Source organism: Planococcus citri, chromosome 2 (assembly GCF_950023065.1).
Source record: "Planococcus citri chromosome 2, ihPlaCitr1.1, whole genome shotgun sequence".
Classification (NCBI taxonomy): Eukaryota; Metazoa; Arthropoda; class Insecta; order Hemiptera; family Pseudococcidae; genus Planococcus; species Planococcus citri.
The window spans coordinates 27,392,439-27,416,765 of record NC_088678.1 but is presented as its reverse complement, the minus strand read 5'-3'; the positions used below and the strand labels follow the sequence as shown (position 1 = coordinate 27,416,765).

General features: G+C 33.7%; 2 protein-coding genes across 6 annotated transcripts in view; both read left to right on the top strand.

Moving 5' to 3' along the window:
• The window catches only part of LOC135835299 (tetratricopeptide repeat protein 28), a 127,708-nt gene extending 124,575 nt beyond the window's left edge, over positions 1 to 3,133 (top strand). For 4 of the 5 annotated variants that reach the window (XM_065349483.1, XM_065349485.1, XM_065349484.1 and 1 more), the window contains one exon: positions 52 to 1,520. In XM_065349483.1, coding sequence (XP_065205555.1) covers positions 52 to 863 — 812 coding nt within the window. In that variant the 3' untranslated portion in view covers positions 864 to 1,520. Of the gene's footprint in view, positions 1 to 51; positions 1,521 to 2,984 lie in introns of those variants that run through there. The other variant, XR_010556856.1, reaches the window with a different exon arrangement.
• Positions 3,134 to 5,205: 2,072 nt separating this feature from the next.
• The window catches only part of LOC135835298 (alpha-tocopherol transfer protein-like), a 36,831-nt gene continuing 17,709 nt past the window's right edge, over positions 5,206 to 24,327 (top strand). Inside the window, exon 1 of the mRNA XM_065349482.1 lies at positions 5,206 to 5,479. Coding sequence (XP_065205554.1) covers positions 5,425 to 5,479 — 55 coding nt within the window. The 5' untranslated portion in view covers positions 5,206 to 5,424. The remainder of the gene's footprint in view (positions 5,480 to 24,327) is intronic.

The following is a 24,327-nucleotide window of genomic DNA, read 5'->3' as shown; positions in this document are numbered from 1 at the left end:
AAAATACCTCGATCAAGTTCAAAATTCACTAATACTCTTTGTTCATCTTAGGCAACGGTCATAATACCATTTTACGCCGAGGCCCAACTACTCTGCCTCCGACTCCGATGACCAGGAAACCTCCACCACCTCCCGTCCAAGAACCATCAGATAAAGATTTCGAAACCGTGTCCTCAGCTTTGGAAAGACTCAGCGTCCGCGCCAATGTCTCATCAATGAGAACACCCGCTGACTCCGGTACTATCGCCCTATTCCCCGATACCAAAACTGACACCTCTCGTATACTGTATTTCGCCCCCGAAGTCCCAGAACCGGACTCATTAGTCGATAAAGACAGCCTGGAGCCGACCAGCATCACAACCAGTACTGCCGGAAGTGAAATCCAGGACCAAATCAGAGCCACCCAGCTTCGTAGACTGAATCGTGAAATGACCCCTACAATCTCCGAAGTCTACCACGAACGTAATATAGGTCTTGGTTTAGCACCATCTTTATCCAAACTTCTACTACCAGTGGCCGAAGAAAAAGACGCCAAAACCGAAACCATTTCCAAAGACTGGCTCTCGCCCGCCATCCTCCAGCAATTTGGTACCGAAAATGGTACCTCGCCTTATACCGACCTGAGCCGCAGAGACGAAGGAGACGGTAGATCTATCGCTGACTCTCAATGCAGCACCGGAAGCTACTCGAAGAAAGATATTATTCAAACTTCGAGTCCTTCTAATCCTCAAGACCCTCCTGCAAAACCTCCTCCTCTGCCACCTGTTCCCAGAGCACGTACATCGCATAAGAATTATCCCCCTCCGCCCATACCCCTTGCTAAAATTAGTAATCCGCAAATTCCTGCGGAAATAAACGAGTGAATAGTGAATTGGTATTGGCCTCGATCGTGATTGTGTCGTGATCGCAACGTTAAGTTGATGAATTACTCGTCCAGATGTGATCTACGTTTTTAGTGAAAAGATTAAATAATATAGAGTTAGTGTGTTCGTGTGGTGTAATTAGAGACTGTAAATGCCGGTAAATTCCATTACGTTAGTTTTTCCCCACTCCTACCTCACCGTATTTTAACCGTCCTGAATGACAGTATAAATAATTTTTGTATACGATGTAAAGTGTTTTTTTTATTTTTTTAAGAATTGTACGATGTGCTATTTTTACGTGTAAAATATTGCCAGGAATTTGCCATTTTGAAGTCGACGATCTGTTATGAGTAAGTTGTGTATTTCTTTCTTATTTTTTTTTTAATTATTATTATTTCACGTCACTATGATCAAATCCAGTGTGTACCTTTTGTGTTACAAGACTGCATTTTTATGCCATTTTTTTTCTTTTATTTTAGTATTTTTTTATTCTTTTTTTTCATTTTTTTAAATTAGTAATCAAAACAATTTTGTTTTTTGTTTCTATTTTTTTCTTTTTTTGTGCTTTTTTTCTTTCTTTTTTTTTTTGTATTATTTTGTAATTACCTAATACGTTATTTTTACGTTTGTCGAACGAATAAATATTTTTTTATCGAATTTACAAAGATGAATTGGGCGAGGTTTTTTCAGAACGCGTGAGAGAATGGTCAGAAATGGTAGTTATGCGTTAGAATGAAGCTTTGTTCGTATTTGAGGTTCTTCAATTACTAATTAGGCAATTTAAAAATGACTGAATATAAATAACATTGAGAATACGTTTCATTCTGACTATAAACTAACATTTTTGACCAATCTCTCTTCAGAAGTAATATTGCTGAGAGTTCAGATCTGGCAAGAGAGAATTTTATTAAGGAAAATACTTTCTGCATAATTCGCTCTACAGTTTATTTTAAAAAATGGACTAATTTATTTTTACAGCAAAAATTTCACATTTCAATTTTTTTTTTTTTTTTTTTTTTTTTTTTTTGAGGTAGAGAAACCGAATTAACCCTTTACCTTTCTGAACTCTCTGACCAACTATCTGATTTTGTCTGAGACGTAGCGAGAAGAAATTCTTTGAGTGAACTGGAAAGTGAGCTTGTGTTTTCGTTCTCATCGTTCTCTTTGAATTTTCAAAATTATTACCCTCTTTTTCGATAAAATGAGATCTCTCCCTCCCCTTATCGTCTTGGATCGCTACGTCTCTAAATTCAACTACTCGTTCAATTATTCGTCCCTGCCCACTTCATGCTGTAATACCTATCATAGGATTTCATCTGGAGCTGTTTTAGAATGCTGTATTTCTGTATGAGATTTTTTTTTTTTGTTAAATGGATAATTATTTTTTAAATCTTTCAGATATTTTCAAACATATAGTTGCCATCATTTTTGAAAAATTGTGAGTTTTGGATACTACATATAAAAATGCCACTTGATAACTAATTAGGCAACCCAGACAACGTTCTTGTGCTGGAGGTTGCCTACGTGTGCTTGTACAAAAATTGAGATACGACAGCATTCTAACATTCTAAGATACATATTTGATTAGTTAGTGAATTATTATCGGATAAGGAAAGTTCCTCTGGATTGGGAACATTTTGAATCAGTTTTGAACCAAAAAAATGTATTCAACGTCGTAGAAAATCTCCCTAGAATAAAAAGTATTTTCTTTTTTACCAATGTGCCTATGTTAAAAGGTATTAATTTTTTTTTTTTTGAAAACGTTGGCATTATTTTGCACCTTTTCTCATTATTTGAAAACATTTTTTGTCGTGATTTCTTATTATTAAAAGCTATTCATCTAACCTTTTTTTTAAAAGTCGTATTCAAAATTTTAAAATCCATTACGAAAATTATGTAATTGATTTTTTTTTTTGAATGATTGACCATAAATACGAGTATTTAGCTCTGAAGAAAAATTTTCATTACTACGAGGAAAAAAAATCAGTCAATTTTTTAGTTCAACTCTGATTCTGAACTTGCTTTTTATGACGAAAAATATGCATAAAATTAAGTAGGTAGGTATTAGGTACTTAGGTAGGTTCCTAATCTCGATTGTTTTTGAATTTTTTTTTTTTTTAGATATCGAATTGGCAACAGAAGAAAAATTAAAACGACAACTTCAATGAAGAAGCAAAGTAGTTCTTATCTGATAAGTCACCTGTTTTATTTTGTATTTTGAAAACGTCTTCGGGAAGTAATTGAAAAAAAAAAGAACGCTTGAAACACCGAAGTAGGTAAGTTATTTTAATTAATCCAACTTATGTAACATTTATTTACTCGATTTAATTAGCGCTCATTTACGACGTAATTTCTTCAAACTGGAATGAAATTCATGTAATATTTAATGCTGGATTTTTGGATACAGCAGGTAAAAAACCAAAAGCCCCAAAAACTTAAATTTTTCGCTGCCTTCGTTGATTGTTCGACTTTTTGAAGATTCGTTCGCTGATCGTTCGCCATTCGAAAGTTCTTCAAAGTCGACGATCGTCAACAGACTACAGGAAAATTTTTAGATTTCCGACTTGAACCACCACTTTTCAACCCCACGATGTTTAAAAAACCCGTTTTTGTTTTTTTTTTTTTTTTGCTTTTTCAGATGTTTTGCATGACTTACAAAAGCAATCGAACAATTTTGGACCAATTCAAAAGTGATGTAAAATATACTTTAAAAAAAAGGAAAAAATTTTAAAAACGTGAACAATCATCAAAAAAAATTAATTTCAAAAAACCTTTTTTTTTGAAAATTTTTAATGCAAATTTTAAAATTTTAGTCCCCTCCCCCACTGTAAAAGTGATGGTTCAAGTTAATGATCCAAAATTTTTCCTCAGTCTTTTGAGGTTCTTTCTACAACATTTTATATAGAATCCCACCTCGAATTTTAAGACAGTCTCTCTATTGTTGATGGTGCTGGTGGTGGAAGGGGGGAGTTGTAGCTACTAAATTTTATTTTTCAGAATTTTGGTGAATTTTTGAAAATTGAAATTTATTTTATGAAAAATAATAAAACTCGATTATAGATTAATTTATTTGATTTAGATCAGAGAGCTCAAATTTTCTGGATGGCACAAGAATGGGTCAAAACCTTTTTTCATCTATTCAGGAGGCTCAAAATATCTTCTTTTAGCTCCCTAAAAATAAAAATGAAATTAGAGTACCTAATGCGTCCATGTACGTTGCTAAAAATAAAGAACTAAAATCATTTTCTGCCCTTCTATTTGAACTTTCCAATTGATTGCCTATTGGATTGGTAGTTGATTTGAGCAATTCTGAAACATTCAATGAGTTTTTTTAATTTTTCGGTTCTTATAAAATTGCGTAAAGAGAATTCGACGAGTTGAATTTAATTTCATGCTTTCTATTTCATTTAGATCAAATTTTAATGTAGGTACCTACCTAATTTTTTATAAATTCACCAGACATGATTTTGAAACGGTACCTAAAATTTGTCATGATAAATCCTGTATTTTTAGCCTTAATTTTCGAGTAGGTACATATTTTGCTTGAGTTCAAAAATGTTTTTCCTTAAAGAAAACAAACATACCCCACTGGCAGAAAAGTTCGTGATCTACAATTTTATTTTGTTATTTTCATTTTTTTTTTTTTTTCAGTAAAAACTTTATCATTTTCAAAAATTGAATATAAAGTTGATTTAAAATTTTTTTCGTCATAAAAAATCTATAAATAAAATGGTTCCAAGATCGTAAAATTTCTTACACCTGTGGCTAGCGTGCTAATAGTTTTCGTCCTACGGCTTTGTTTTTGAAATACATATTAAAAAGCTAGACATTAACAAATGTTTTGTTACTTCTCGAATGAGTCACAGTCACCCTGTGTTTAAATGCATGTACCTATTTGATTCAAAATGCGTTAAGTTGAAACATTTCACATTTAGAATAATACATACAACATTATGATCAAATTTTATAGCTTCATTTTTGGAAAATTCCTGAACACTTTTGTAAACATTCCACTTCCTTCACGTTGTATTATGATCACAATGGATATGACAAGCTTTTGAAGGTCTCATAATAAGTGCACAGGACCCCTAGCCGTTGGTTAATGATTCTACAAAAAATATACAACCATATTACCTTGACAGTTGATACCTTTCGCACATCTTTAAAAAATAGGTAATAATATTGAGCTTTTTATTAAATCAAGTCTGTGTTTAAAAAATGAATAGTTAAAAATTTCTCGTTCAGTGCATACTAGAATAACAAAAAAAAAGATTTCAAACCTTCGTCAACTTGAGCTGTGCATTGGTGAGCTCTCCCACCTACGTCGTACAAATCGTGTAGATCTAATGTCCATGGTCTGTTGTGCGTACAGCCCGAACTTATCTACTTCATTTTGCACGTTTCAGCGGTGAAGATATCCTTTCGTCGATCGTGGATCGTGTGCGTCGTGTAGGCTATACATACTTACGTTGTAACGAGCACGTGAAATTACGAGTAATTAATCATTGATATTTTACTGGTGACTGCATTATAGTGAAGTGGTGATTGTTTTATCGTTATTATGCCACCTGTAATTACCAACGAGATAGAGATCCCCGGAGAAGATGTTATACGAGGTGAGTTTAATGCTGCTGTAATTTATTATATTTGTCATTTTTTTTCACGTATGCTTATTAACTTGACTTACTATACCTATCCAAGTATGCGGATAGTCTTCTTCAAGAATTTATTACTGCTTGAATTTTAACATATTTAGGTAGAAGTACATTAGTATAAGAAGCCTTGAAATTTTAAATTTAAACAAATAGCTAAATATTTGATTTGAATTTTATTCCGGATGTTTTATGATGGTTTTTATTTACGAACCGGTGTAGGTTTATTTTTAGCTCAATATGTTCAATAACACGAACACGACATTCTGGTGATCACATAGAGAGGATTGTCTATCTTGTGAATTTTGTGTGGCTGTTTTTAGCATTTTATTTATCTAATTTCTCCGAAATATTGTTTACCTATACCTGCATGATCTGAATTTGTATTTAATGATAATTATGCCATTAAAGGTCAATATAATGATATGTACTACATATTATACAATTTTCAAAGAATTAGATGCAAATATTTCTCGTTGTCAGACTAATTTTTTTGGAAATTCAGGCCAGTGGGAATTGGGAAGAGATATTGAAAAATAATATTTACCCTAATTAAATCAAACACACATTTCTCAAGCTTCGTTTTTGTTTTCAAGATTCAGACTTTGAATAAGTATTTTGATTTTTTTTAATTGTTTGTTTGGAAAAGCGATGTATCTGGGATTGAGTATTTTTTTCAAACTTATTTTTCTTGCTTGATAAAAAATAGGTAAGTATCATTTTTCGAGCATTTCAAGGTCTTGAAGGGGAACTGAAATTTGATTTTAATTTTTTCCATTCACTTAGGTGATTTGAAATACATATAGAAATTGGTAATTTTCATTTCAGCATCTTTACTTCGCTTCTTGAGAGGAGGAGGGGGAGGATTTTGCAAATTTTAAAAGTGCGTCTTTTCTGTCTCCAGAAATTCTTTTTTTAAATACAAAAACTGGAATATGAAGAGGATTCTCGAATCCAAATTTGAAAACATCTCCATCAGAAAAATAAAAAATGCTTTGTACGAAAAACACAAAAACAAAACACCAAAATTCGAGATTTGAATCCCAAATTGTAAAAATTGTAAAAATTTAAGGAACTTGTTTACAAATCTTTCGGAATATTTATCCAGAATTTATTGTTTGTAGCCTTTCGTATTTTCAGTACTGGTCAGAACCAGTGGTCCTAGTCTCAATTTTTAAAAAAAATCAAAATTCTGTGGATAGGTACATAACATATGTACATGCTTAAATTTTGCATTTTTTATACGAATAATCCCCTATTTTCCTTCATTTGTATCATAAACTGTATGAGATCATATAAGGGCGAAAAAAGCTCAATTTTTTCTTGATTTTTATTTAATACTATTTTTGGTCTAGAAAATCCTGATATTCATTTATGGGTGATATTTTATAAATCTTCAAATTATAAATAGGTATTCGTACCTATCTAGAGCATGCTAGATTTTCCTCGAGTTATTTATTTTGCAGGAAGTTACATGTCTCATTTCAATCGCTATTAATATTTTAGTCAATTTTTATTAGGTTATCGTGGATGTTTTGGTTCTACGATAGTTATTTATGTGTCTGCTGAGAACTATGATGACTTCCTGGTGATAAAAGATGTGGCTAAATATTTTAATTTTTTTCATATGCAGAGATACGCGTTATCAGCTCACTAGTCTAAGTATTGCTCATTTAAAAACGGATTCGATTGAAAAGAAATTGGAATGAATTTTACGCCAAATTTACTATGTAAATTAACCGTAAGATGAGTGAAAAGTGATGAAGAGTACTCGTAAGTTTGTTCCCTGGCTCCAAAACTACCAATTTCTGAAATTTATCGACATTCCTGCCCTTCTTTTTTGAGAGGCATAAAAAGTTTACTAGGGTATTTTTGATGTTTTTAAATAATTTTCCAAGCCTCCCTCCCCTCCCCACCAACCATTCACCTACGAGTAGATCGAACATTTCGTAGATTAATTTTGTCATAATATGAGATTTTCAGAAGCGATTTTCATGGTTTCCCATTCGTTGTTTTTTTTAAGGTGGAGGGGGGAGAGGGCTCCTGTTCAATTCTTGAAAAGGGGGGGGGAGTGAAAAGACCATCTCTCGAAGGATAGTATTTTAACCGACAGGACAATTTTCATGTTGGGATTCATTTTTGATTTACATATACGTATTGAATTTTTGAAAATTAAGATTCGGTTTTCGTTTTGAATAATGTAAAACTCAGAATTTGATGAAGTTTAGGTGGAAATCTGAAGTGTGGTTTGCATGCCATATTTCACCTCTCGAATCGATTGGTGGTGGTTTCTAGCTATTTTTAAGCCTCTGGAGAGTTTGGGGGGGGGGTTTCAATTTTGGAAAAATTGGGCTTGAAAAGGGTCAAAATTTAATTCGACTACTGTATAAATTTGAATACACTATCGATGTATCCCTTTGAATCAATGCTTACAGAGCCCCAGTTTTTGTTGAAATTGTCAAAATCTGGCTTTCTGCCAAAAATAGCAAAAAAGTCTGGTTTCTTGTTACAAAATTACGTAAGTTACTAAAAATTGTGGCATTTTCACAAAAAATTCAAAAAAGTATTTTTGCTAAAAATTTTCAGAGTCTTGCATTTTGTCAAAAATTTTCAAAAAATCTTGTTCTTTTACCAAAAGTTGCCAATTTTTGTCAACAATTGCAAAGACGTCTTGCTTTTTGCCAAGTATAACGTTAAAGCTTTGCTATTTACCAAAAATTGACGAAAATTCTCGCTGTGTGCCTAAAATCTCTAAAAAATTTCACTTTTTTCACCAAAACTTGCCAAAAAGCCCTGTGTTTTGCTAAAATTATCAATATCTCGCTTCTGCCAAAAAAAGCAAAAAAATCGTTTTTTGTCAATTTTTTCCAAAAATTTTCACTGGAAATAAAATCAACATTTTTTGCTCACGTTTTGTAATTTTTTGGTGAAATTTCGTTTTCGGTTACTTTTTTTAAGCTTTTTTGATTAAGTACTGGAGCTGGAGTTGTGTTTTTTTTTGTGGAAAAAATTGAGTACTTTTCCTGTAATTTGTGACACTGCCCCCCCCCCCCCGAACAATTAAGGCATACATTTTTTGAGGTTCCAAATTCATAATGTCGATAATCATGTATTTTTTGTGATATTGACCAAATTTTATCTTTTTATATCAACTTTCTTGAAAACGAAAAATTTTTCATTTTTTTTTTTCAAAAATACTTGCTGGAGAAAATTTTGAATATAGACGACAGAAATGAGTTTCAAAATTGAAAATTTGTGCCCAAATTGATCGGAAGGATCGCAAAGACGAAAAATTTTTGTTTAAGGCGATGAATGTCATTTTTGCTCTTTTTAGGGTCGTTTTTCTAGAACAGGAAAACTAAAGAACTCACTGGATGCTCTAGGACGCGGCGTTGAGTAGGGAAAAATAAGGGCTTCAAAAGCGACCTTGAAAATTTCAGACCCATGCAGAGGGTGTTCACAAATTGAAAAACCGGTTTGGCCAAAAAATTCAAACCGGTTTTTATTGGCGCAACGTATTCTATACACACTAAGATGACAAAAACGTGATATGAATTTTTTAAAACCGGTTCATTAATTTGCAACCAGTTAACAAAAAATACTCAAAAATTGTGGATAGATAAAAAAGCTTGGAACAAAAGTTGTAGAGCGAGAGAAATTACATAATTCTGTCTAATCACATTTTGAAACCGGTTCATTGGTTCGCATTTAGCAACCAGTGTTTGACAATCGCCTAAAAATTGTAGACGGAGAAAAAAGCTTGAAACAAAAGTTGTAGAGCGTGAAAAATTACACAATTTTGTTCAATCACATTTTGAAACCGGTTCATTGGTTCGCATTTAGCAACCAGTTTTTGACAATCACCTAAAAATCAAAGATAGAGAAAAAAACTTGAAACTAAAGTTGTAGAGTGTGAAAAATTGATACATTTTCGTTGATCAGATTTTGAAACCGGTTCATTAATTTGCAACCAGTTTCCAAAAATTACCTGAAAATTGAAGATGGAGAAAAAAGCTTGAAACGAAAGTTGTAGGGCGTGAAAAATTACACAATTTTGTTCAATCACATTTTGAAACCGGTTTATATGTTCGCATTTAGCAACCAGTTTTTGACAATCACCTAAAAATTAGAGATAGAGAAAAAAGCTTGAAACAAAGTTGTAGAGCGAGAAAAATTGAACCAGTTTCGCTGATCAGATTTTGAAACCGGTCCAATAATTTGCAACCAGTTTCCAAAAATTACCTGAAAATTGAAGATCGAGAAAAAAGCTTGAAACAAAAGTTGTAGGGCGTGAAAAATCACACAATTTTGTTCAATCATATTTTGAAACCGGTTCATTGGTTTGCATTTAGCAACCAAAAAAACTTGAAACAAAAGTTGTAGAGCGTGAAAAATTGAACCATTTTTGCTGATCAGATTTTGAAAATGGCTAATTAATTTGCAACCAGGTAACTTTCGATGGCTTTGCTACAAATTAATGAACTAATTTCAAAATCTGATTATAGCGAAAATACCTAGTTAAATTTTTCACACTCCACAATTTATATTTCATTATGGAAATACGCCGCTGTTTCTTGGTTCGTCTATGTTTATTTTTGTTTGTATTCATTTGGGGTCATTCCTTTTTATGTCAAAATGTTTTGATCGTGAAAGCGTCTTGATCATACTTACCGTTCTTCAGTAATCGTAATTTAATAATTTCGGAATTTATTTCCGTTTTATTTTTTTTGTAAATATTTTCGACTTGTGTCGATGTAAGTAAGTAAATAAATATAGGTACGTTTTCATCGTTTTTTTTATCGAATTCCTAACAAAAATGAAATGAATTTTACCAGATGTAGGTATGTAGTTGAGAATTTGTTCAACTGGAGGAAGGAGAAGAGGGGAATATGAATTTGACTTTCACGGATACCTGATCTTCGTCCATGGTTTCTTCAACTTCAAAACTGTCTGGTCACTATTAAGTTAATCCGAGAGAATAAAAAAAATCCACCGTATTAAAAATTCAACTATGACGTCACAATTCATTACCTACATCGCAGGGCTATTTTAAAAAAATCCTTAATGACCACCGGTATTATGTTCTGCTCACTTCCTCTCTAATTACTTTCCTGTTTCAGTTACTCGTAATCCGAGCGAGTTAATTTTTCGAAACCGTGCAACTCATTTTTTTTCGAAAATTTTTAAATCTTGATGACTGATTAGGTAAGTATTTAATTGAGCAGTCGAAATACCTACCTACTTCACCTACCTGATTTTGATATGTATGTACTTAGTCATGGCAATAAAAACTAAAAAAACTAGGTACTTTTTGCTCGATGCTATACCAAATCCATGCTACATGTACTTGGTGGGTATAATTTTTTCCACGGGAAATTTAAATTCATCGCAATTCCGGCCGGCTAATTGTTTACGTGTAGTACTAACCTTGCGAATGGAAATTGGAATTTTTACACAGAATTGACCCGAGTTGTCATAGATAGTACACATGAAATAGTAATTATTAAATATCATTTTAACGCTTTATGGTAATTGGCCGAATAGGTACCTAGGTAAATCAATGATTATACAGTATAAACGTCGGTCGACCTATGTATGTGCTCGTGTATTGATGTAGGTAAGGTAGCTACGAGTACATAAAAAAAAGACTATATAAACAATGCAATTACTTTCTGTTCTCGAGAGGTATTGGCAGCTTAGATAGAACCTACCTACAAGTACGAGTACACTTTTGTACTCAGGTATTTATGTATGTTTAGTAAGATCTACACGAAATAGTTCGTGTGCATTGTTCATATCAACAACGATACGTACTATAACGTGTAATTAATTAAATTACCTTCGCGGTTATTTAAACGTCGAATGTTTATTTTTTTAAAATCGTCTTTTAGTTGAATAATGTCACGAATGTTTAACAACAATAAGTGACCAAAAATAGCCTACATCGTGGTCCTGTATTTTAGTTATTTTTTCGGCCACAATCGAGCCATTAATATGTACTTACCTACCTGGTGTAAAGGTTTCCAAATTCGTGTAATTTTCATACCTACATTTTTCATCTAATTGTACGTATAATCTGAGCTGCACAGTCTCGATATTAGAGAGTCATCGATGCGATATTTCTGAGCAAGGCCAAGGTTTTTCGAAATACTTGTTTTTTTTTCCTTCTAATCGACTGTGGATATCTAATTATTCATGTGCATTAATTAAACTAGGTTACGTTATCGATAATGGTAATACACTAAAATAAACGGGCTGAATGTAAAATATGTCATTTTCTTGGTCTTGGTCTTGGCAATCTCATGTCGATGTCGCGTGTGATCGAGTTTAAAGCTCGTGTGCGTGATTATGAGAGAAAGATAATTTGTTTGGGTTTAGACATAGACATGATCCTGTGGATGCACGAGTACGAGTATTTTGATTTAAGCCAGAGATTTTGTAAAGATAGATGTATGAAATTGTGTCACATTCGTGAGCGTTTTAGTCGAGTCGAATTTTGTCTAAAAATGATTATTGATTCTGTACCTACTCATGCAAGTCGAAATACATGTATGAACACTAGCACGATAATGATTACACCAGTTTGGCAATGTTGATGGAATTTTACTAATAGGCTCACGCAGACTTCGCTGTTATTATTTTTAGAGTTGTTGGTATCGCAAGTTCAATACTATAATATTAGATAGGTACATGGTTGTGCCTCTACCTATGGTCCTGTGCCCATGTGATTCGATTCTCTTACCTAATCCTAAATTGTCTCCGAGCTGTGATGAATGCCTATTACCTTACCTATACCTACCGTTATCACATCGTCAAATATGACGTAATGTTAATCGTCACAGTTGCCAGATGATAAGCTAGGTAGGTGAATTCTACACACACGTCAACCTTGATAATGGTATCATCGCATACAGCGATGATTATACTTGCATCCGAGGAACCATTATTAACTATTTATATTTTTTTTTTTCAAATAAAAGTTGAGTAATTGTTTTTTCATTGAAAGGTGAGTTGAGTTGTTCCTCCTCTTCCGCTTGCTCTCAGTTAGCTTCAATGTGATATGTTACGTAATGTATGAGACGAGTGCGAATGATATATACGAAACATACTACGAGGGAAAATATGTACCTATCTAAGGTATAATGTGTATACCATAGATATTGATATTGAATTGGATCACTCGTCGATCTGAAGCGATCAGACGCGACGATCATTTTGATCCACTGTAGGTTGGTTATGGTTTGTTTTCTTCGCGAATACGTACCTATCTTTTATTCATTTGTCGGAGGAAGACGACGATCTTATTGATTAAGGCGACGATTGTTTCGCATTTATGTACATATGTAAACTGGTTCTGCGATCATCGGCCTACTTGTGTAGGTATTATTGTAATCGTACACCTTTATCGATACTTACTCGAGTGGGTTTTTAAAACAGTAGTGTTCTTTTACGTACGTACGTTGGTAGCCTGGTAGAGTACTACCTGGTTAAAAATTCTAGGCCAATTAAATACTCGTTACGAGATAGGTACTTAGGTACTTACTTGTAAATGGAATTTAATTTGACAATAATGATGATCGTATTGACAACGATTGTTTTTTTATGAGATATATCTCTACTTTGAGGATTTCCAGACAATTATTGGGTGAGAGTTGGTCACGATTTTGGGATGAGTTTCGACATATATTGAGTTGGTAGATTTAATTATGAATTTTTTCCTTGCTTAAGAGTTATTTTTCGAATACCTAACTACGAGTAGATTTTCATGACTGGAAAAAATTTTTGTTCCAAATAATTACATTTATTGATGTTGAAATTTTTTCCCTTTTGCCTCAGTTTTGGCCTCGGATAATTTCTCTCCCCTCCTCTATTTTTTAAAGGCCATTTTTATAATAAAAAATCGAATTTTTTCAAAATCTAAATGCAAAAATTTGAAAATAGGTCGACATTTTGAAAAATAGTTTGAAGTTGGCGTTTGTGAACTCGAAAAAGGGCCTAAGTCTCTTTTTGTATCTCTGTGTTTTTACTGATAGTGATGTTGCTATCATCTAGATTTAATATTATTTTTTTTTAAAAAAATAGTCAGTTTTCATGTTTTTTTCTTCAAACGTGTTTTTCTCAAAAATTTGTTTTTCAATCCTGCGATTTCAAAAAATGAAAAAAAAATGGAAATTCTAATATATGACATAGGAGGCTGGGATTGTTTCCATGATGTCTAGTTTTCAAAATGACCAAAAAATCGAAAATGAAAAATCCGACTTGTGGCCCCTAGTCTCAGACCAGGTCACAAATGGATTATATTTTTCAACTCCTCACTTCGACCCTGAACTCATTTTTGAAAATTTTAGATCCTATCTGGTTCTTTCCTTGTACCCTTCATATAGGAAACGATGTAAAAGAAACTATTTCGTTTCAGGATTTTGTACCAGGATTAGATTTTCTGGAGGTTTTCTATACTGAATAAGTTTATAATGAGTTGACTTTTTATAATATGGGTCAAATTTACACTTGCTCTGTGCCTATTTTGGCTCTCGACAGTTTTGTAATGGTCTAACTTTAGTTTCATTTCAAATTCTGTGTAATTTTAAAAGTTGCGTTTCGACCTTGAACGACGTAATCACCTCCTCCCCCTTCTCCCAATTCAATTCTCATTAGGATTTGATTAGGTACGTTTAAAAAATACTTACTGAAAAACTAGAAAAAAATTGCTGAGTCTGCAGAACTTGCTCTACGTGGTTCTCTCACCTCCGGCCCCTTTTCTCATTAAATTTTGGAATTAAGATTTGATAATGTTCAAAATTCAGAGGGTTTAAACCAGAAATGGAAAATTTTCAAAACTTTTTCTCACAGATTTCAGTTTTTAATTTTGGTCTCGATTTTTTCAAACTTCTATAATTATGAAAGAATTAACTTTGCTTGAGGTACTGGTGAACTGAGGGGAGGGGGTTATTGAAAGGGGGATATTTCATTGGAAAGATTCTGCGTATAAATGAAAAATTTTGTTCAAATTTGGGGATTGAGTGAAGTCGTTTTTTTTCTGGAAAAAGGGATTATTTACCTACTTGAAAATAAATTGTGACAGGTAGGTACTTACAGAAATGGGAAATTTTTAAAACAATTTCACTGATTTTGATTTATTTAATTTTTTGATTTGTGTGATTTTCTTCAACTCTGAGGAATTTTATCCCAAAAACCAAAAAAAAAAACTTGAAGAATCAGAAGAACTTTTTTCTTGAAAAGGAAATTTCTTGGAAAAATTCTGACAGGATTAATTGGATTTTTTGTTTTTTTTTCTACAAGTGAGGGGGGAAGAAGGTTCCCGGCACCATTTTCTTTTTGATGAGAAAAAATAGAAAATGGGCAATTGGTTCCTCACCCGAGGTAAAAACTTCAGAGAATAGGTGGTAGAAAAAGCCAAACTTGCAAAGTAAGGTACAACTCAATCCCGATGAAAAAATTCATTTTCTCATTTCACTCGAACATACGAGTATCTACATATTGCTTAAAAGGCTTCAGATATAGTAAAACATGAAAAAATCAAAAATTCACCACTGACAATGAGCCAAATTTTAAACGCAGAATTTCATTTTCAAATTTTCCCATCAATTTACAAAAATTCAGCTTCGACTCAATTTCCATACAATACCAAAATTTGATGAAATTGATTTGAGGACAGGATGCTGAATCTATGTTTGTACATCTATGTACTTCAATTTTGGACTCTAAAATCGATTGAAGGTGATTTCGAGTACTTTTTGGAACTTTCAGTAAAGCTTTGGATTTTCCTGTCATGGCAATTTTTCCAAAACTGGAACATCTAAAAATCTGTTTAAGGAAAAAGGCTCCAAACCACCACCAAACAATTTCAGTTGAATTATTTCCAAATTTTGAGTTTTTTCCGCAGTTTCCCTTTTTACTTTCCGATCAGCGCGCAGCGATGTAAGGGAAGTATTGTAATCGACCGGTTTTTCGATTTCGAGTTTTTTACGGAATTACACGTTTCAAGGTCTAAGAAGACTTTTGAGACTATTTTGAGCGTGATGTTCCGTGTGTGTGTGTGTATGTGCATATGTATGTGCACAAAAGTTTGTGAACACGATTGCAGACGCCCTAAATGAGATATTACGTTGAAACTTGCACCTGATAACAGGTCCCATTGAAGGATGTCATAATAAGCTTTTCAGCTTCGCATCTAAAATGGAAAAAAAATTACGAGCATTTTGATGCGAAAACTCGTGGAGTTCCCTATTCAATAGTACGTCAATGACGTCACAGAAACCAGTTGTTATCCTTAGCGCAGTGAACGCGAAGGCGCTCCAGATGTTAAGAACGGCTAGGTTTTTGTGCCAAGTGCTTCCCAACATTCGGAAAGTTTTGTGATGCTTGCATCACGGTTTATTTGATTAATTTTATGAAAGTTGGATTTTTGGAAATACATAATTAAATTATGAACTATTTCAATTTTATGGGGAAAATTTGCAGTGGATTTTCTTGTAATTTTTCGATTTTGAGTGCTTATTTTATTTACTTTTTTAGCTTATGATTTCTGATTTTTTGAATTCATATGGAGCTGAGCTTATTGATGAATTTTCTCGCGATTTTCAAATGATTGGGTGATCTGTGAACTACATTGAACTTGATTAAGAATTTGAATTTTTCCTGTAATTTTTGGATTATTTTTCAATTTTGAGTAGACTTTCCTGGTCTGTAATTTTTAGGTGGATTTTCTCTAGATTTAGGTAGTAGGTATAGGTACCTAAAACCGTCCCCTGTTCTAAAATAAATTCTAGGATAGGCTTTTTATGTAATTTTTTACATTTTTGAGATAAGTAAAGAGTAATTAGGTAGTAGGTACCTACTTAATTATTTATTCAATTCAATTGGATTTTCATGTGTAATTTTTGGTATGTGTAGGTAAAGTTAAAATATTTCGTTTGTTTGTTTGTTTTTTTCTAAGCATTTCTTGATTCTAGATTTTTAGTAGGTTACACCGTACCTTTTTAATGTCAACTTACCTCTTAATATTTTTTACTTCATAATTAAATTAATGCGTAAAATTTTCGCATGGAAGATTAAGGTCACAAACAATTCCCTATCCAGAAAGGTCACTTTACGGACCAAACCCTATCGCAATAAAATTCCAAATCGAGTTGATTCTTTTTACATTTATTTGTATGTACGAGTGCCTATAAAAAGGGAAGTAGGTTTGTCTATGTCTGTCATCGTACGTAACGCATATAACACGTGTACTTATGTATAATACGAGTAATTAATTTCATTGGTGAACTTTTCCGAACACCTTCACCTGCATTTCTATTCAGTTTTCCTTTTCATTAATTTACGTCTACATATACGTACAGTTCTAGGTTTACATATATCTAACTTATCGGAAGCAAACACGTTCATGGTAAAATTATACTGTGCAAAAACCTCGACCGATAATCACATTACCTTACACTTGTAGATTTAAAGTCCGGTTTAATGTGTACAGTGTACACTGACACTGAACAATGAACATGTGTGAGTGTTTACAAAGCTCAATTCTGTTGTTCGTAGAATAAGCTTAATTTCTCAGACGAATGTTTTATAATTATTCATACTTTGTACACAATTATGTACATTTTGTTTAATCGCAGATTTGGAAGGTTTTAATTTTAGCGATTAATTTCAAAGTTTTGTAGTTTAAAATTCGTTCTTGTTGAAAATGAAAAATAGGTTCCTATCTATCTATCACTTTGATGCACAAAACACATGGTCATGATCAAGTCATCTAAGTGGATAGAGTTTCTGTATTTCTATGATTTTCGATATTTTATTGTAAGGAACAAAAAATTTATGGCAATTTGCATAACAAAAAAATATTCTCATTCTGAGCATGTAAATTTAAGTACATACGAGTAGATGATTTTAGAAAAATATTGGAATAAAATTCGTAAGATTTTTTTCAATTTTCATTCAATTTTCCGTGGGTACGATTTTTTTAAAAGATTTTGAATGAACATTTGGCCATAAATTAGGTAGGTACCTATATTATAGAATTCGATTTTTCGAAAATAAGTACTTATTTCAATTTTTTATTGGTGGGAATAATATTTTCAAGGTTATTTTAAGTAAAGATTTTTGGCAAAATGTTAATGAGTTTTGAAATTCAAGTTGTGGTTTCATATCTGGTTTTCTTGTTTTTTGTAAATACCACCAGTTCGAAAGAGTTTTTTCAATTTATTTTTGTGGGAGAAAAAAACTTGCAATTGTGATGCATTTGCCTTTTTTTTTTTTTTTTTTTTTTTTTTTTTTTTGTAAAATTGCTACATTTTGGTGACCAGCTCATGATTTAAAGACCGGTTGAACTTGGAGCAAATCTGTTGACTGGCGGATTTTTAAAGAGAACAAACTAGAAAATTTCAAAATAATAATAATTAAAATTTGGGAAGGGTTCAAGATTTCCCATTTTGATCATAATTTTTAAAAAACTTTGAAAAGAAGTGGAATGTCGATTTTTGTCGAAATGTCGAATCAGATTGAAAATTATTCTTGATTGGAATAACGGATTACTTCTTTGATTCGACCCCTCTGAACCCCATTGTTCCAAAAAAAAAAAAAGATGAGGAGGATCAAGTTTGATATAGAATTCAAGAATTTTTCAATTTTTGTAATCCCTTAACCTTAATGAATTTATTTTGGTGTTTGAAATGGCATAGTTTGAACTTACAAATGAATTTTCATTAGAATCGAAAAATGTCATACCAATTTCTCAGTTTTTAGCCAAATTTTTGTAAAAAATGGGCTATTTGCGGTAGGCCAGTCATTTTATTTATTTATAAGTTTCATTCCAATGGTGATTTTTACATTTTATGACCTGGAACCGGTTCTAATCGATCAAATAAAGTCAAACTTGGGGAATGGGGTTCTTTCGAGAGCTAGAATTGACCCCTGCAGTTTGGAGGGTCAAAGTTGAAAATTACAGAAAGGTCATTTTTTCGGAGAAACATAATTTGGCCCCAAATTGATGAAAATGGTCCAAATTCATACCATTAGTGAGTAACGCCGTTGTGAACAACATATCCAAATTTCAGATTCCTAGGTCATCCCCACCCCATGTAAGGTGGAAAAACGTGATTTTGGCCCTATTTTGACCCCTAATCACTATTAAAATTGACCTAGGGAGCTCCAATGTCCAGAATACAATGGAATGGTGCCACTTGAGTGCTTTCTGTAGGGTTCAACTTTCCAACCCCATTTGACCCCTCTCCAGGGTCAAAACAGTGGATTTTTGCGTGTTTTTTGACGTTTAGCCAAACCTACAGCCTCTCCAAATCGACCTGGAACATCCAAATTTTCACAATACACTGGGAGGATGTACTCGAAGTGCCTTTTGCAGGTTTCAACCTCCTAACCCTATTTGACCCCTCTCCAGAGTCGATAAAGTGCATTTTTTTTGCTATTTTATGTGTTTTTCACTTTTTCAGACACCCTGTAGCCCCTCCAAATTGACCTAGAGGGCCCAAATTTTCACAGTACATTGGGATGATGTACCTCAAGTGCCTTTTGCAGGTTTCAGCCTTCGAAACCCATTTGACTCTTCTCCAGGATGAGGAAATGGGATTTTTCAGCTATTTTCAAGCTTTTTTTCAACTTTTAGAACACCCTGTAGCCCGTTCAAATGGACCCAGAGGGTCAAAATTTTCACAGTACATTGGGAGGATGTACCCAAGTGCCTTATGCAGGTTTCAGCCTTCCAAATCCATTTGACTTCCTTCCATGAGTCAAAAAACTGGATTTTCAGCCGAATTTTTAGCCAAATTTTTGTAAAAAATGGTCTATTTGCGGTAGGCCAGTCATTTTACATATTTGTCATTATTCGAGTGATAAGAGTTTTGAAATATTTACACCTTACGGCCTATGGGTTCCTATGACTATTTTTTAAAGGATTTTTTCGGTGAAATAAATTTTTATCAGTACAAGAAAAGTCTTTAAACGATTTTAACTAATCAAACACTGTTCTTTGTTTTTCAACTGCGTATTTTTTTAATTTATTTATTATTTTTTTTAAAGGACGGTAGAAGTTTTTTTTGTTATCACCTCCTAAAAGTGACGAATGAAGAGGAATGCTAGAAAAATATCTTGAAAAGCTTCGATTTAAAAAAAAAATGGGGGATACAAACTGGACATCGTGAAAGCTGTTGTAAGGTGATTTTGACCAAATAAAGTAACTGGTCCGTGCATATGCGAAATGGTTACGATGTAAACAATGGTGATTAGAGATCGTTCCATCATTCGGGTCACTTGAGATGCTGGTAATATATATTTTCTCCTGTTAGTTTCATCTTTAACACAAGTTTATGGATATTTGCTGACCTAATGATATGTGACGCGCAGGTGCATAAAATATGTAACTAAAATGTGTAATTTTCAATGTACATATGTACCTACTACATAATAATGTATACAGGGATCCATAGTTCAGTATTCTGATGATGAAGGTCCTCCACAATGCAGACTGTGAGTGGGAGGGTTTTTCAAGTATTTTAATCAGAGTACCTAATATGCACTTTTCGTGTGCAATTTATATTAAAATTTTGATAATAAATACCTTGGAGGAATCTCTAAATAACTCATACCTGGATAGTTTTATGCAAATCCACATCACAGAGGTATGTTTCCACGGAGGAAAGTTTTTTCAATACAGTGGAGAAGGTGAACCACTTCGGATAACCGAGCCTATATCGAAAGCATTTTAATACTTACCATTTTAACAACGTGCGATGATGCTGTTCTCCTCTCTTCTTGTATCTTCTATGATCACTTAGGTGTTATTGTAGGTACACTTAGGTGCAAGTATAGGTGTATCATATACGTACAAAACGACCATGAAATGATTATTAATTCGCGTTAAAATAAATGGCCGTTACATGATGAAGTCGTAGTTATAAGTTGGGATATTTTTAACTCATTCGCATAGTCAAGCTAATAGAGATACATAAATGTAATGCATTCGAATAAATTGTACTGGTTTTTGACTCGTATAAAGAATCTTCTTCGGGCCGGAGAGATAGTGATGATCCTATCCTTGAAATAGGCATAGGTTTTTAGGAGTCTCTTCTTATCTTATTTATGATCTACCTGTATTAGCCTATCGTAATTTATCGTCTAGTGACATTTTTCTCATTTAAATTAATTGATCTGATTATTTTGGCTTTTTTAAAAAAACTGCCTATAAATGAATTATATATAAATTGTCGAAATGGACTCACTTGTTGCAACGACTGTCGACATGATAAACCACTATAGGCTCAGTGTTAAGGTCACATGTCAACCGTACGTACATTTATCACCGACAAAAATTAAATAATACGCAAAAAGATGTAAACACCCGTTGCTTATGCCAGTAAGTAAATTCCCATGTCAAAATGTGATTTCTTTCATTGAAAAATGAAAACATTACCAAATGAAGAAACACACAAAAAAAACAATGAAAAAAAACCTCGACTTGAAAAGGTCTAATTTTCAATACCAGCGATGATATTCTGAGAACCACTGCTGTACTCGTAATATCGTGAGTTTGAACTGGTTTCCTCGTGCAAAGTAGTCGTAATATTATCTAATATCTAGTCGTATGTCTGTCTATGTACACCTTACCTGGTACTTAGAAGACTGTGTATACATACCTAGTTTGTTTGACAATAATTCTATGGTGGTTTATGTGTATGTAAAAGAAACTTGCGGAGTTGTATGCAATTTTCACCCGGTTAATTTATTCTCGATGTTAACCTTGGTATACTCTGGAGTAGGTAATATAATTAAATTAAAACGTGATTTAAGCTTGGCACGTACCAGTGAGGGTGATCAAAGTAACGGTTCGATCTATGTGGAATGATCGACGTTTAGGTAGAGGTAGCCTCTATGGTAATGTGAGATGCAGATTGCAGATGCAGGTTGCATACATTTTATACAGGGTGTTCTATCAATCTTCCATCGTTGCCTGTTGAAGATTTGATATATTAGTCTTTGGGTATGGGAAAAGAAAAATTTCAAAATTTATTAGAAGACTCTAAACAAGCTTGTATGGTCATTTCTCTCTATGGCTTTATTAAATTTGAGGAAATATACAGGGTGTCCCATGCGTGAGATGCAAAAAAAATAAATCCTTTTTTTAGAGAAACCATGAGGTATAACATGGGACATGGACACCCTGTATATAGCATGTTGTTGTGTTAAAGGAAAAGTATCTGGTTTGATGTGTCTGACGTATACCTACCTACCCCTTCCCCACCCTCCTACCTATACCTATAGCATTACGGATGTATGAGTATCGAAGAATCAATCTCTGTATGGATTACTTAATCGTATAATAATCGTTTGATTAGTTGGTTTTCATCTCTCTCTGCCTTGTATAAATTGCCAAGACGCCGACAGGTATATCTTGAATGTGCATTATTCAGTGCATTACCTACATAAATATAGGTACCTAGGTAGTCGTAGAATTATTCATTCCTTCAATTACTTAATTGATTTTATTGCGTATTGATGCCAAAAGTTATGGTTTTTCTGAAAATGCAATCGGTTGGCGAAGTAGGATTACTGTTATTACATATTTCTTCTAATGAGGATATGAAATATGAGGGAGTTATTTTTTCTACATACAAGTTGAAGCATTCAATTCATGTGTTTTTTTTTTACCTGCGGGTATTCCTTTATAACTGCAGGAGGGCTTCCTATATTTAAGTAGTTTTTCATTTTAATTTTTTACGGAAAAAACAAATGAGGTGATTCGCGATGAGTACATTAATTTTATTATTCATTAAATCTGGCAGAAAATTGTATATAAATGAACGTACCTATTATATTCTACATTACACGTGTGACTAGCTTTTTGTTCGAAAAAATGATGGTCAACATAAAACTACGGGACAGCTCTTAAACGAATGTTTGTTTTTTTTCTCTCTAATATTGTGATTTGCATTTCCGAACTTCCAGGTTCATCTATTTTCAAACAATATTTCAACCCAATGATGAAAACATTTTTTATTTTTTATTTTTTTGGTTCCCTGGACACACAAGGTGCCGGGGAGGTTTCTCGAATAAACATATTTATTTACATCTTAAATCTAAAACTAAATCTAAACAAAATGTCATATCTTAATTTATCCCTAATCTTAGATCCAAGATGGCAGGAGGGGGGAAGATAGGTTGTCCAGCATGGCCCATACCCCCTAGGTGGTTGCCAAGGGCCCAATCACCCAAGCAGGCTTCGTTATTCACACGTGCCCATCAGGTAGACTGAGTCCTCCAACCTGTCTTGGGAAAAGAGATTTTAAGGAGGTGAATTTGGTGCCTAGGGGGGGGGGTCAACAAGTGTTGGTCTTCCCTTTGCATTACAAGAGTTTCGGATAAGGGGAGATTTTTTTGTGAGGCGGCTGGTGCACTTGCTAAGGGCTTCTCACCAGCTGCTCACATTGGACTTGAGAGTATAACTAATTATGACTAATTACTTTGAGCTGAAAAATTTAAGAAAATAGGTATGATTGATTAATTATAAGATGGTCTATTTAGCATACTTATATGTACAATATTACAATACCTATAAGAAACCCACACTAAATTTATTCAAGTGTAAGGTTTTAAGAAATGCATCATCGAGTCGTATAACCGCTCGAGGTGGTATCACATAAAAAACAAAGCATACCCTTGTTGATGTTGCCTCTATCACGTTGATTACGTATCTCATGGAAATTTATCTTCAAGCTTCCACTAGTAGTTTCCCACTTGCTTACTAGTGACATCTACACAAGCACCTTGGAGCTAGCTGGGTTGTATAGAGACCCTGAGCTCTTCAGTGTTGACCTCCAATGTTGGGTCGATGCCTAGGTCAGGATTGAAGCTGTTCCTCTTTCAGGGTGCATACTCTGACAACTGACTGAGTGGCCTTAGAAGAATTCAATGATGGATTGTTTCACTGTTGGCCACAGTTAAATCCAGACTGCACCCTAGTCTTAACCCAGTTGGGTGAAAATCTGCCCTTACACAACATAAAAACGCAGGCAGGAATTCCAACACTACACCAATACATATCTGCCCATTAATCAGCATGTATTTGGTTTTTCTGTCCCTACGCGTAAAAATCTGCCATTGCTGTTGGTTAATGAAACTTTTTTTGGCTCAGCTGGGGATCAAACTCCGGTCTCTGGATTGGAGAGTGAGTGCTCTCTTACCCTAACCATCATCAGGGCAGATGATATCAAGAGAATAAATATTTATCGTCGTCATCGTGGTTCCATATCCTTTACAGGACATTGGAAATCACATTAAGTGGTACCCTAACAGGGTGAGGCGCAATGCCTATATTGCCACTGTGATTATTCTAGGGAATCAACATTTTTCGAGCTAACACGTAGTAGTTTCCTGTTGCTTTCTACGCTATCTACAAAGTAGCTCATACATCGCTAGCCGGGTTTTTACAACCCTGAGTTCAGTAATCAGTTAATCACTGCTACCTATAGGTGCTCAACCAGTTACAGCTTTTTGATACTGGCAACAGATTGCGTGCATTTCTGTTGCATCTGCTGTTCTGGTGCTCGGAGCTTAACATGTAATAGATGTTTAATGCACTACAATGTATACATTACACGTTAACGCCTGCGTCTCTAGCGGGATTTGAACCCACGACCTCTTGTTCAGAAAGCTGTGGCTCAACCCACTACGCCACTGAGCGCAAATATTTATATTCTAAGCTAAAACACTTGCGTAAAATACCACATTTACGCACGTTTTTCAGTGAGTACGCGAATAAATACGCTACAAAACATTCTCGTAGC